We start from the raw sequence: 13,634 nt of genomic DNA on the forward strand, positions 1-13,634 counted from the left end.
TCACATTTTGGAATTTTCTGGAATTTTTTTCCCCTGAATATTTTTGATCAGTGGTTGGTTGAATCCATGGATGCAGAATGTGCAGATATGGAGGGCCAACTGTAGAGATAAATTTTACATTTTAGAGAATAACTAATACATCTTTATAAGGGCAGAATCTTTGTTTTGTTGACTAATGTATCTCAAGAGCCCAGAACAGTGCCTGGCCCATGGTGGTACTGTATGAATGTACAGTACTTGATGAATGAATATATCAAATGATTCATTTAGATGAAGGCCCCCTCTCTCATTTAAAGACTAAAAAAATATAATCCTCACAAAGGATGTTAGTTAACATCTCAGTAGGAGTTGAAATTGTCCAAAATATTAGCATTAAGATCTGTTCATTGGCAAGGTATATATTATTTCTGGAATTTAGGTCTGCTGGAATCAAATTTATTACAGAAAAAAAAAAAAAAAAAAGAAAAAGTTTAGTCAGAAAAAATGACCAGGAAGATAACTTAAAAAAGTCACCTTTTCCTTCAGCTTTTCTTCAACTTCTGCCAGTTTTTCACAGGTCCTAGAAAGCTCTTCTTCTTTCTTTATGGCGTGGCTCTTTTCTTGTGCAACTATCTCTTGTTGCTTTTTAAGTTCATTCCTAAGAATTCTTAATTCTTCCTGGTTTTCAATGGTCTAGAATTAAAAAAAAAGCTGAGATTAAAATACTAGCTTACATTTATGAAATCAGGTAAAAATCAGCATTTGCCTTAGCCTGAAAATGAAGAAATCATGGCAAACTACATTGGAAAAGACTAATTAAAAAAAGAGTCTTAATCATATAAAGGTCAAGCATCTGCTTTTTAAATACTGTTTCTTTATTGCTCATCTTACATTCTTATCATGAGAATTAGAAATGGATTTTGTATTCTGTCACGAAAGGTTTGCTCATTTTCTACCCCTAAGCCAAAAGAGACTTTCTAAGTTTTTGTTGACAACAGATGATATATGAGACATATATATATATATATATATATGGTTATGGGCTTTTCATATGCTGGAATGACTTTGGTTTTATACATTGCTTAATAGCAAGCTCAAAATGGCAGCATCCTTTGCTAGCATAAAGTGGGTTAATCCTAGTTATTAAGCTTAAACAGTAACTTTCTCAAGTATCAATATCACAAAAACATCACAAGCCAGAGACTGAGAAACAAATATGACTTTTTTCTGTATTCTTATTTACATTCAGCAATTTTAACCAAACAGACAATCCCAAGAAACATGGAAAACTACACAAAAGGTCAGGTTCTACTGTGATCCATAGCAAACTTCTCAAAATATTAATTTCAATCTAGACACATTATATTGTCCCTAAATTTAGAAAAAAAAATAAAGTAGGTTTGAAAATATTGGCAAACATTAACTACAAATAATTAAAAGTGAAATAAAAAAATTACAACAGCGTTAATAGAAGAGAAACATTTAGGAACAACTTTAACAAAATATGGAAAAGACCTGTACACTGAAATCTATAACACATCACTGAGACAACAGATAATTTATAGAAAGATACACAATGGCAAATAAGCCATTTCATGCTAATAAGCATGAAAAGATGCTCAATATCTTTAGTCATTAGGGAAAGACAAGTGAAAACAATGAGGTACACACCCAATAGAATGGCCAAAATTAAAAACACTGATACTATGAAGTGTTGGTGAGGATGAGCCCTCAGTATTCTCTTAATTTGCTGATGGGAATGTAAAATGGTACCAACTACTTTGGAAATCAGTCTAGGAAATTTTCATCAAGTTAAATATACATCTACCTATGAGCCAGCTATTCCATTTAGATAGTTACCCTAGAGAAATAAAAAAAATATGTTCATAGATCTATATATGAATGTTTATAGCACCTTTATTCAAAATAGCCAGAGAGTGGAGATAACTTAAATTTCTACCAATAGGTTAAAGTCTAAACGAATTGTGGCCTGTTCATACGGTGGAACACTACCCAGCGATAAGCAGGAAAGTAGAAGAAGACACAAAAGAGTGTATGCTATGTGATTCTATTTGTATGACGTTCTAGAAGGGAAAGGCAAGTGAAAACAATGTGATTAAGTGATTAAGGTAAAAAACAAATAAGGACAGTGACTATATGGGGCAGAGGGTAAGATTAGGATCAAATAGATCAGAACTCAAAGGAACTTTTTGGGGTGATGGAAATATTCCATATCTTGACTGAGGTGGAGGGTACACAAGTAGAGACATTTGTCAAAAGTCATCAGACTGTGCTCTTTCATCAGATACATTTATTGCATGTAAATTATACCTCAATAAAGTTGGAAAAATCTAAAATGTACAAAGACAAAACTGTATTGCTAAGTATACAGTGCTAAATCCTACCATTTCAATGCTTTCCCTTAGGTCAGTCTTCAGTTGTTCCTTTTCTGCTGTAATACTCTCTAACATTTGTTGCAGTTCATTTTTCTCCTGTGTTAAAGAAAATATCTTTCTCTGTTGCTCAATTAGCTCATTATCCTCAACATCTGCAATCAATGCTTGGGTGTTTTTGGCTTCCAAATTTTGTTTTTTATCTATGCCAACCATCTAAAAGATAAATACATTAAAGAAGAATTTCTTAGTTAATAATAATTTTGATAATAATAAAAATGGCCAACATATATTACTTATTATGTACTAGGCACTATTTTCATATATTGACACGTTTAATCATCACTATAACCTTATGAGGTAGGTACTAGTATTATCTCCATTTGACAGATGAGGAAACAATACCAGGGAGGATAGGTCACTTGCCCAAGGTCACCCAGGGAAGAATAACCAGGTTTTGAATCCAATGGTCTGGCTCCAGACTGTGTGCTCTTGTGCCTGTTCACTGATAAGAACTACCTGGACAGCTCTAGATAATTAACAATTATCTTCATGTATGATGGGTTAACCTGACTTTACGAAAAAGTAAGCTGCCTTGAACTCTGTCACTTTATTTTTTTCCTTAAAAGCTGGAAATCATTCCCAGCTATAGCCCCTATTCCCAATTAATCTTTTTTTCAGAGGTAGTCATACTCACCAAAGCTGGAGTTTTATTACATGTAGAGGGCACAATAATTTTGGTAGAAATATATCTCACATTATAATAGCATAATTCGTCTTTTCTTAATATACAGTTTTCATTTACTGCTTAAGAAAAGCATGTTATATAAATTCATTTATCCATAAATAAGTCTTAACCAAAGGTAACTTAAAATGTGAACTCCTTGGTAAAAGGAGATAAAGACTGACATTACAATTGTTGGCATGAAATTAGAGTGTCACTATATAACCTTATACTAGCCCAACAAATACATTCAGTTCCATACTGGCCACATATGTTTTAAAAAGTTTTTATAGTAATCTATAATTAACATTAGAAAAAAATTTGAAAAATAAAGAGAAAAAAATGTCATCCAGTGTCACCAACACAACCACTATTAGAGTTCTAAAATATTTCATTCCAGTTTTTTCCATTAACTTTTTTAAAACATAGCCATCATAATTAATTTACATACAAAGGATTCATTTTAGCTTTTCTTTTTCACTTAGATCATACGCAGTTTCCCATACTGCTACGTAATCTTCAAATTAGTATTTTTAGTAGTTGCTCTATTCTCTAAAGTGGATATGGACAAACCATACTTTGTTTAGTTAACCTCTTAGTGTTGGCAATATTCATGAGCTTCTGACATTGGTGTGCACAGAGCTAACTAATGGGTTGGCCAAAAAGTTCGTTTGGTCAATGAATACGTTGTTCAATACATTTCTTGGTGAAAATGAAAAATGTGTCTTTTATTTTTACTTTAAATCAAACGAACTTTTTGGTCAACCCAATACACCAGGTGGGGAACATATAGTTTTGGGGAGCAGTTTGTCAGATATTATAATTCAGAAGCCTGCATCTTTACTCCTAAACAAAGGAATATACACAAAGACAAAGCAGACGGAGAGGAAGTATTCTATAATGATACCCAAGGTACATTTCAATACTGAACTCAGCCTAGGAAGTATTTCAGCTACCATGGTTATGAGTAAAATCTAATTTCTGTTGAGACACACTAGAGAAATTGCATTTCCAAAGAGACACATCAAGCAGGACTGAAAACGGGTACTCCAAGGAATTCCCGATAGACCTACTTAATGGAGTTCTGTGGTACCCAGATGAACAGAGGGGCCCCTGGAAATTCCCAGACCCACTCACATGGGTGATTCCAGCATGAACAAGGTTATCACAAGAACAAGGTGATCTCAGACTTCCAGCCCAGGTTTCAAGATCTCTAATGAACAGAATGGCCCCTGAGAATCCCATCAGACTCTTTTATCACCATGGACGCTTCTAGCATGAACATAATACTACAGGAGCCAGTTGGTCCCAGTGAGTATAACTCTTCCTTTCCCTCACTTCTCCTCTACTGCTTCCTTCTCATGGGGCCCTATGATTGCATTGTTCATTTGTTTAAAAGCAGCTATACAGGGCCTCCCTGGTGGCGCAGTGGTTGAGAGTCCGCCTGCCGATGCAGGGGATACGGGTTCGTGCCCCGGTCTGGGAGGATCCCATATGCCGCGGAGCGGCTGGGCCCGTGAGCCATGGCCTCTGGGCCTGCGCGTCTGGAGCCTGTGCTCCGCAACGGGAGAGGCCACAACAGTGAGAGGCCCGCATACCGCAAAAAGAAAAAAAAAAAAAAAAAAAAAAAAAAGCAGCTATACATTGTTGTATCTTATTCTAAAAAAACTGTTCAAAAAACCTTCCCCCTGTGAAAGTAGAAGTTATAAATTTCAAATCAAGGTCAAGAACCTTTGGCCTATGGTTGATCCAATTATAGATAAGCTGAGAACACAAGATAATAGTGGAAGTGAAAATGCTTTTCTAGGAGAGAAGGACTCAAGAATAGGGAGAGAGAAGAGAAAGTTCATTTTTCAAGGCAGGAATATTGTGTGCCAGGGGTAAAGGGGGAAAAAAGAAGCTAATCAGACTATATCAAAATTTAAAGCTTCTGTGCAAAAAGGATAAAATCAACAGAGTGAAAAGGCAACCTATGAAATGGGAGAAAATACTGGCAAATCGTATAACTGATAAAGGGTTAATAACCAGAAAAATACAAAGAACTCTTACAACTCAACAACAACAACAAAAAATTTAAAAATGGGAAAAACTTGAACAGACATTTCTGCAAAGAAGATAAACATATAGCTTACAAGCAGTCTGTGATATTTTCTTATGGCAGCCCTAGCAGGCTAATATACCTCCCTTTAAAAAGTCACCATTAGCATCCTAGTTTTTCTTATATATAATCGAATAACTAGTTAAGCAGTTATTCTCCTAAGGTCTCAGGACAAAATGAATCATTTTACCTAGAATGAATTATTGAGGTAAGATTTAAGCACCTAATAGTAAAATTATGGTCCAAACCCTAAAAGTAGACACAAATACGATACATACATTGATTCTATAGCAAACTCTAAACAAATACAGTATACAAAATCCAACATAAACCAAATATTTTAGCCATAATTAATAATAAGCACTGAATCTTTCTTACATTCTTAGAATTCAGAGGGGCTTTTAAAGATGTGTAAATTACAATAGGCCTCAGAAAAATATCAGCTCAAAGTCCGAACTAGTATTTTTTTGTCTTTTCCTTTTCAAAATGATTGCAAGCAGTTATATTTGAAGTTATTTCAAAGACATTAGACTTAAGCATGTAAATTATTCTGAGTTATTACCACTGTGAATAATAAATAAGATTGAGATTACTGTTCTGCACTTAAGTGGTTGAGGTTAAGAGAAAGCTCATATACAAGCATATAAAAACTTTGAACAGAAACACCCCTTACCTTCTCCTGAAATTCATCCTTAGTTTCTCCTAAGTTTTCCTCTATATGCAAATTCTTGGAAGCTTCTTCAGAAATTTTCATTTTTAGTGAGTTAATTGTTTCTTGGTGTTGTTTCAAAGACTCAAGAGCATTTCGTAGTTGTTCCTGGGTGTCTATATTCTTTGTCAGAGAAATAGAAAATAATTTCCATTAGAATGTGAAACAAGGAAAATAATTTTATAGCTATTGCTTGATCATAAATAATAAATGATGGCTCCTGTAATGTTTTTAAAGAGGCTCTGAGATTTCAAAGTTTAATCAGTCAAAACCTTACCATGTTTATAGTATCCTGAATGTCATTTTTGAGTTGGTCCCTCTCAGTTTGCAGGCTCTCTTGGAGTTGTTTTTGATCATCCTTTTCTTGGGTTAAGGTTTTTACTTCTACTAAGGTTTGTTGAAGTTTCTCGGTAAGCAGTGTTTTCTCCTTTTCTACAGTGTGCAGCCTAGAATCTCTACTTTCTAATTGTTCCTTCAGCTCTTCCACTTCTTTTAACCTTTTTTGATTCTCAGTTGTTTTCTGCTGAAGTTCTTGGGTTTTGTGAGAGAGCTTTAAGATAAGAAAAAGTAAATGTGAAAAGCAGAGCATTCTGTGATGTACACATGGAAGCCAAACCCCATTAAGACTAAAGATCATTTCCCTAGAGGGTGTCTTGTACCAACCTCTGTCTTCAAAGCATCCAAATTTAAACCAAGTTCTGGAGTTTCTTTAGAGAGATTTTCTATTTCCTGTTTCAATTTTGCATTCTCTTCAAGGACCATCTTATACTTTTGCTCAAATTCAATATGATGATTTTTAACATCTTGGAATTCTTGATCAGTGCTTTCATAATTCAACTGGGAAGTTGCTAGGTCATTTTTAGTTTTCCCAATTTCTTCAGGTAAATCTTGAATTCTACTTTCCTTATGAGCTACTTCAGAAAACAATTTATCTTTTTCTGATGTTATTATACAGAGCTCTTCAGATTTATCATGTATCTACGGAAAAGAAAGCAAACTTAGTTATGTTAGCAATATATGATCTACTTAAGCAATTTTCAGGAAAAAAGCTTTCTCTGCCTCACCTCAGTTTCAAGACATTGAAATTAAGCAAAGGTTTGACTGAGGAAAGGCAATATTTTTATTGTGACATCTCTTTAACAATATATTATCCTGTTTAACTTTACCTTCAAAGTTTTGATTTCTAATCTCTGGTTCTAGTAAGGATTGCATGGAGAAAGACAATCAGTAGAAACACAATCAGCATGTGCCTTTAATTCCTCATCTATCATTTTAAAGTGTTTTCTAACTTTCTGGTGTAGCAGGCATTTCATGGCATTTCTTAGAATTTGACTTATATTTCTATTGCTAACAAACTGAGTCAGACATTTACAGTCTCTTGGCTGGTACTTTAAAATAGAATATGGCAAAATATTTAAGGCACTATTGCAAAGGTTTTTATTTCAAGGTAAGAGTAGTTTACTTAAAAAGTGTTTACCTCCTTCCTTAGCATTTCTACTTCTGAAGGTAAAGATTTCAATTCTGAGAGCAAATTAACTTCTTTGCGCAAAGCTTCATTTTCTTTGACTTCCTTATTCAGTTCTTTCTGGAGATGGGTAATTTTCCTTTCCAATTCCATATTAGAGAGCAAATCTAGGAAATTTTTAGTAAGTTAAATAAAACAGCTTGTAGTTGTTGGGTAAATCTAAATTACATACATAGTTAGATTATTTAACTAGATTATATAAAATTTATTAAAGAAAGAGCCAGTGTTGGTAAACAACACATCCAATTGTTAATCACCTTGTCCAAGATTGGGTTCAATTTATTTGAAAAAAAACTTTTAAACCCTTATGGTTTGAGGTCCAAGGAAACATTTATAAATACTGATACCAAATGACATTAAAACTTCACATTAGGCAATTAAAAACACCAGAGAATAATGGATTTTTAATTACTGCAATATAGTTGCAAAATCTTTTAGGTACATTTCTGTATAAAGTCAGATTTGCAAAGAAATAAGTCTGAAATGATAAAATACCTTTTGGAACTTTGCCATCTATAAGGGAGGTGAGTTTTGTTATTTCATTAAAAGAAGATTGTAATTCTTTCTCCAGATCAACTTGCATTTTCTTTTTCGCCACCAACTGGCTTTGATATAACTCAATATCATTTTCCATGTGCTTGCACGTACTTGCAAGTTCTTTCTATTGAGAGAAACACTGCAGATTCACAGAAATGTACTGATCATTGTACCTGTTTTTACAAAATATTACAAAAATAACTTACCATTTTTTCTTTCAGCTTTAGATTTTCACTTCTAAGAAAGGCTGATTCTCTCTTGGCATCAAGAGCTACAGTTTCAGCATCAAGCAGAGTCTGTTTCATTTGTTTTAAGTCTTCAGTATTTTCCTATACACATGACAAAAAGGATTTAGTGAAATCTAACTTTATTAGAGTTGGAAAAGACTTAACACGTACATGTATGTTATTCCTAACAAATCAAAAATGGATAAAGTATGCGAATTGCCAAATGTATTTTTAGAAAAGATTAAAAAATTAACATTTCAAATAGTAAAAATATTCTAGGGAATTCCCTGAATTCTAGTGGTTAGGACTCAGTGCTTTCACTGCTGGGGCCTGCGTTCAATCCCTGGTTGGGGAACTAAGATCCTGCAAGTGGCACAGCGTGGCCAAAAAAAAAAATATTTAAAAAATTCTGGCTATATTTTCAAAAGGATAAAAGCATTGTATAGAAGTACTATAATAATTCTGTTATTGTTTAAAAAGGTTAACACAATTGTTGCTCAGCTAGCCTGTTAAAGTTTCCTATGTATTTTTATTTTGTTACTCTGCAAAACATGACAGGTGACTAGCTAATAGTTAAAATTAAGGATGTTAAATCACAAATTAAAAAGAAAAATATAAATAATCCAATAGAAAAATAGAGAAAAGATATGAACAGGCAACTCACAGAGGAGAAAATGCAAATGACTGATAAATACATGAAAAAAAATCCACAGGCTCATTTTTAGAAAGAAGTGGCATTTCAACATGACTTGCACTTACATGAATTCAACCATATGTACTTGGCAAAATATTAATGCAAACATGCATGCATGAATGAATAAATAAACTGGATGAATAAAGAGAAAGAAATAAACAACAATTTTAAAAAATGGGCAATTCTATTTGCCATTCATTCTATCAACAGATACCCCAGGCTGATATGAAAATGCCTTTCTTCCCAGGGCCTCAGAACAATGAGAACACTTTTAAAAAGAATCACTTGTCATTAATAGAAGGTAGCAAAAGAGTACTAATAGAAGGTAACAAAAAGTACTCTGAAAAACTCAAATGAAAACAAAAGAAGAACAATAGAAACTAATATTCTAAACTTTCCAGCTAGTAACGGTTGCCTTTTTAAAAAAGTGTTAAAAACTAGAATCCAACTGAGAGGTTCTTGAAGTAATCAGGTGGATTGAAAGCAAATAGAAAAAAAAAGTGAATTTCACCATGAGATTCAATACTATTTAATGCCATGATCTTATACCAACTAAAATCACCTACAGCTATAGCCCTGAAAAATATCAAACGGTTAAAATAGTTACATAATTATAACGAGAATGCATTAATATCTATTAATGAAATTTATGAAATCATACTCAGTTACATGTTTTACAGTTCTAGTTACTAATCAATGTTAAGTGCTTACCTGAAGATATTGACTATACACTTCTGCATTTGTATAAAACAATTGAAAAACATTAAAATTTTTTGAATTACTGATTTTTAATGGAAGCTCATCTCTAACTTACTTACATTCAATCAAAGGATAATATCCTTAACTCTCTATGATTCTTTATCCATAAAATGGCAATGATACTAATAGTGCCTCTTTCATAGGGTTACTGACAGGATTAAATAAAATACTATATTTAGAACAATTAGAACAATGCCTGGCACACAGTAGGCTCAATATAAACATTTGAGATGATGATGATGACAGTATACTACAAATGCCAAAATGATGACACAACAAAATAAATCTGATTTTTACCGATGAGTATGACAAGTCCATATCCATACTTTCTGACTTCTGAGAGTCTATGTATTTCTGTAGCTTCTTAATCTGGTCTTCCTTTTCTCTAAGCAGCTCTACTTTTGAACTTAGTTCATCCTAAAACAAGTAAAGGAGAATGAAACAATTTAATTGGGTTTGAATTCTAAGGAATTAAAAATAAATTACATTTAACAGTTTAAACTGGTAGATAGGAAAATTCAAAAACTTGATATTTAAAGAATATAATTCCTTCTATTTTCTGAAATCATGCTCAATTACATATGATGTATGTTTTATAGTTTTTGTTCCTTATCAACAGAAATACCAACATAAATGCTCACCTCAAGATCTTGATTATACACTTCTGCATGCTTAACTAAATTCTTTAAGTTGGAAATTTCATGAATTAGTTGCATCTGTAAGAGCATGTGAACAGGCAACAGAGCAAACCAATAGTTAATAAAGCAAAAAAAAAAAAAAAAAAAGATAGCATTCATTCACCGCTTTAGAATCACCCAACACAATAAGAAAGACTGGGAGATCAGTCTAGTTCAACTACCAGAGATCAACTGTTCAAGCTACTGCAGTGAAGCACCTCGTTATTTAAAAATAAATAAATAAATAAAACCCTAACTGAACCAACCAAAACAAAAAATTCCCCAAACCCCACAAAACCAGCAAATAAGAAAAAAGCCTAAGCATGACCCCCAAAACAGTTATGTCATGTTAATAAAGCTACAATAACGTCAATAGCAAATTAGTACCCACCACTGTATAAGATAGAGTGGTAATCAAACCTTTATAAATAGATTTTTGTTTTGGGTAAGTTAAGTGCAGAAATGTATTTATTCTATAAGATTTTTTTCTCTTCCCATGAATTATCCACCTAGCTTTATACTGGCATACTTTTTAATGAGTTGTGACTTGGAATTTAGGTTTGAATTATGACAGTTTCATGCGGTACCTTTATAATATTATTACTGTTCACCAAAGCTAAAGAGATATGTATGGCATTATCAACTATTACCTTGCTGGTTTATTCTACAGGAAATATTGGAAAGATGATGTTATTGCTTTATATTGTTCAACTGTCTAAAAGTATAAAGAATACTTAAAGATACAAGTATTTCTATTAAAGTTTCCTTTTTATCGAAATATCTGTAGCATTAAATATTTGAGTACCAGAAGCTTCTGTGTTCAAACGAAGTAAACTACAGTTTAACAAAGCTAAACATAATTTCCCTGAGAATTATTTAATCATAATCAGATGAGTCCTTAGAGTAAAAGCAAATTCTAGTCAAATGTAAGGGACTTACAAAAATAGCACCTTGTTTAAATAATATTTTCTGGATGTCTAATTCAGTCCTGACTAGTTTTAGATTTTAGACTACTGCTGGTTTGACATTCATATTTTAGGTCAGCATGAGTCAACAGAAATATAATGTGAACCAAATTTATAATTAAAATTTTTCTAGTAGCCACCTTTAAAAAAAGTAAAAAGAAGCAGGCAGAATTAATTTTAATATAATTTATCTAACCTAATATATGCAAAATATTATTTCTTCATCAGTATTAAAAAATTAATGTAATATTGTATATTCTGTTTTTCATACTTAAGTCACTTAAGACTGGCCCCATTCCAAGTGCTCAATTGTCATATGTGATGAGTGGTTACCATTGTTCAGCAAAGTTTTAGACATCTGTATTGATTATAATTTAAATTGGCTCTATCTTTTACCTTTTCTCCTGTTTCTAACTTTTGTGCAAGAATACCACATGTCAGAAATGAAGAACTAAATAATCAAACTTAATCTTTGAAAACATCTAGAAAGGAAAGTTCCCCCACTTCTCATTTGCAATCACTCTTCATTTTAAGTACTGGTTCACATAAACAGAAAAAGATTAAGTAACTTTTGAAAAGAGCTGAGTACACTCTCCCAATGATGTATTGTTTAAGATGCAGAGCATAGAGAAAGTACACGATATGATCAAGTTAATCCACTGTTACAAAGAAAATATTGCATATTTCAACTGTAATTTTCAGCAGGTGAAATGAAATAATTAACTTCTTAAACATCTCCAAGTTGTGAAAATTATAAAATTAAATCAAGTTAAAATAGGTAGAGAGATGAAATTTCTCTTGTTCCCTGATCGTGATAATACTTGACCTTGTTTATTCCTTTCTCTAAAATTACTATTTAAACATCTTATATTACTGTATCCCCACTTGAAATTTATCCACAGCTTTAGTGATTTTTGACAAAACCCTTAGGAAACTAGGGCAATGGCCACATGTCCTAATGCTGTAATTTGACCTTTACTCCGTTTTGGTTAAACTTTTCCCCAAAATGTAGGTTTCAGAACATATTTTGTTGCATACACCTACACTTGTATTTGTAGTTTAACATGAAATGGCTATTGTAAAACTGTCTTTGAACAGAGTAAGTTTATATTACTTAAACTTTTAGGTTACCTCGCAGAACCTAGAATTTCAATGTGTGTCCAAGTAAAAGTAAAGAGAATAGGATTATTTTCCCCCTTAACTGTATAAAGGAAAAAAAAAATCGAGATGTGAGATTCAAGGCATATACCCTGTGTTATTTTGTAATCTTTTCGTGTGTGAGTCAATTCAGTGAGCTTTGCTTTTAATAATTAATTGAATGTATAAGTGATGTAAGAAAAATTAGAGAAATTACTGCTACACATATGCCCAAAGGTAATTTTATACCGTATTATTTACAAGATATACGCAAAAAATTAGGTGAGATTTTGGAGTTAGAAGGGGACTTGGCAAGCTCCCGATCTAACTTCAAGGAGGAAGATACACAAAAAAGTAAGCCCTGAGAGATGTGATGACTTGCTCAAAGCCTTGCCAATAATTCGTGACAGGCTCAAATCTGTGGTGAGCTAATAAACAGCAGAACTAGGGCTTCATTCCAGGTAGTTTGCTTCAGAGACCGTGCTCTTAACCACAACACTAGAGCACCCCCTCTCAATAAAACCATTTATGAAGTCTACTGTTCTTTTCATGAAATTCACATTCTGTGAATTCACAAATTTTAAAACAAATTAAATGAAAGTCTGTAGAGAAGTTATAGACTTTTGCATCTCAGGATATAATACCAATGAAATGTAGGAGTAAATGTAATTTGTAGGTAGAACAGAAATAATAGTTTTGGCACATAATTTTTTTTTTAAAAATTTTCTTTTTAAAAAAGAAAAGTAGGCGAGAAACTATGATACTGAGGAAAAGGAACTGTGTCCCTTTGGGTTCTCCATATAGAAATAAGTAGCTGCAAATTAACTCATGTTTTACCTACATCAAAACACCAGCTCTTATTTTTGAGGGGATTCGTGGATCATGTCACAAGTCTGATAACAGATATGGATTCTTACTCCACAAAACTGAATATGCACTCCAAAATTCTACAGAATAATTTCACAGGGTCTATGAACTCTAGGTTAAAGACTCTCCACACTAAGAAGTTGCTTAAATCTTCTGGACAGTTACCAAGTCCCCAAAGTCTGATGGTTTATGGATTACGTTCTCTTAACATGTAGCCTAATACTACACACTTGAAAAATTTAAGTGATCCATCTCATTTCTAAAAATTCCATTAAAACTATTTAGTATTAATTATACTAATTTTCACAGTAACTTTCTTATATGGAAAAAGAAATGCACAAAA

General features: G+C 32.7%; 1 protein-coding gene across 5 annotated transcripts in view; it reads right to left on the reverse strand.

Moving 5' to 3' along the window:
- CENPE (centromere protein E) overlaps window positions 1–13,634 on the reverse strand; it is a 73,294-nt gene that overhangs the window by 37,668 nt on the left and 21,992 nt on the right. For 4 of the 5 annotated variants that reach the window (XM_081250224.1, XM_081250223.1, XM_081250222.1 and 1 more), the window contains exons 17-26: window positions 10,287–10,361; window positions 9,943–10,062; window positions 8,172–8,294; window positions 7,924–8,089; window positions 7,381–7,535; window positions 6,567–6,881; window positions 6,181–6,453; window positions 5,868–6,026; window positions 2,385–2,588; window positions 514–672 (exon numbers count right to left, since the gene is read on the reverse strand). In XM_081250224.1, the coding sequence (XP_081106350.1) occupies window positions 514–672; window positions 2,385–2,588; window positions 5,868–6,026; window positions 6,181–6,453; window positions 6,567–6,881; window positions 7,381–7,535; window positions 7,924–8,089; window positions 8,172–8,294; window positions 9,943–10,062; window positions 10,287–10,361 (1,749 nt within the window). The remainder of the gene's footprint in view (window positions 1–513; window positions 673–2,384; window positions 2,589–5,867; window positions 6,027–6,180; window positions 6,454–6,566; window positions 6,882–7,380; window positions 7,536–7,923; window positions 8,090–8,171; window positions 8,295–9,942; window positions 10,063–10,286; window positions 10,362–13,634) is intronic. The other variant, XM_081250225.1, reaches the window with a different exon arrangement.

Source organism: Mesoplodon bidens (assembly GCF_964165515.1).
Source record: "Mesoplodon bidens genome assembly, chromosome: 1".
In the NCBI taxonomy this organism is placed as follows: Eukaryota; Metazoa; Chordata; class Mammalia; order Artiodactyla; family Ziphiidae; genus Mesoplodon; species Mesoplodon bidens.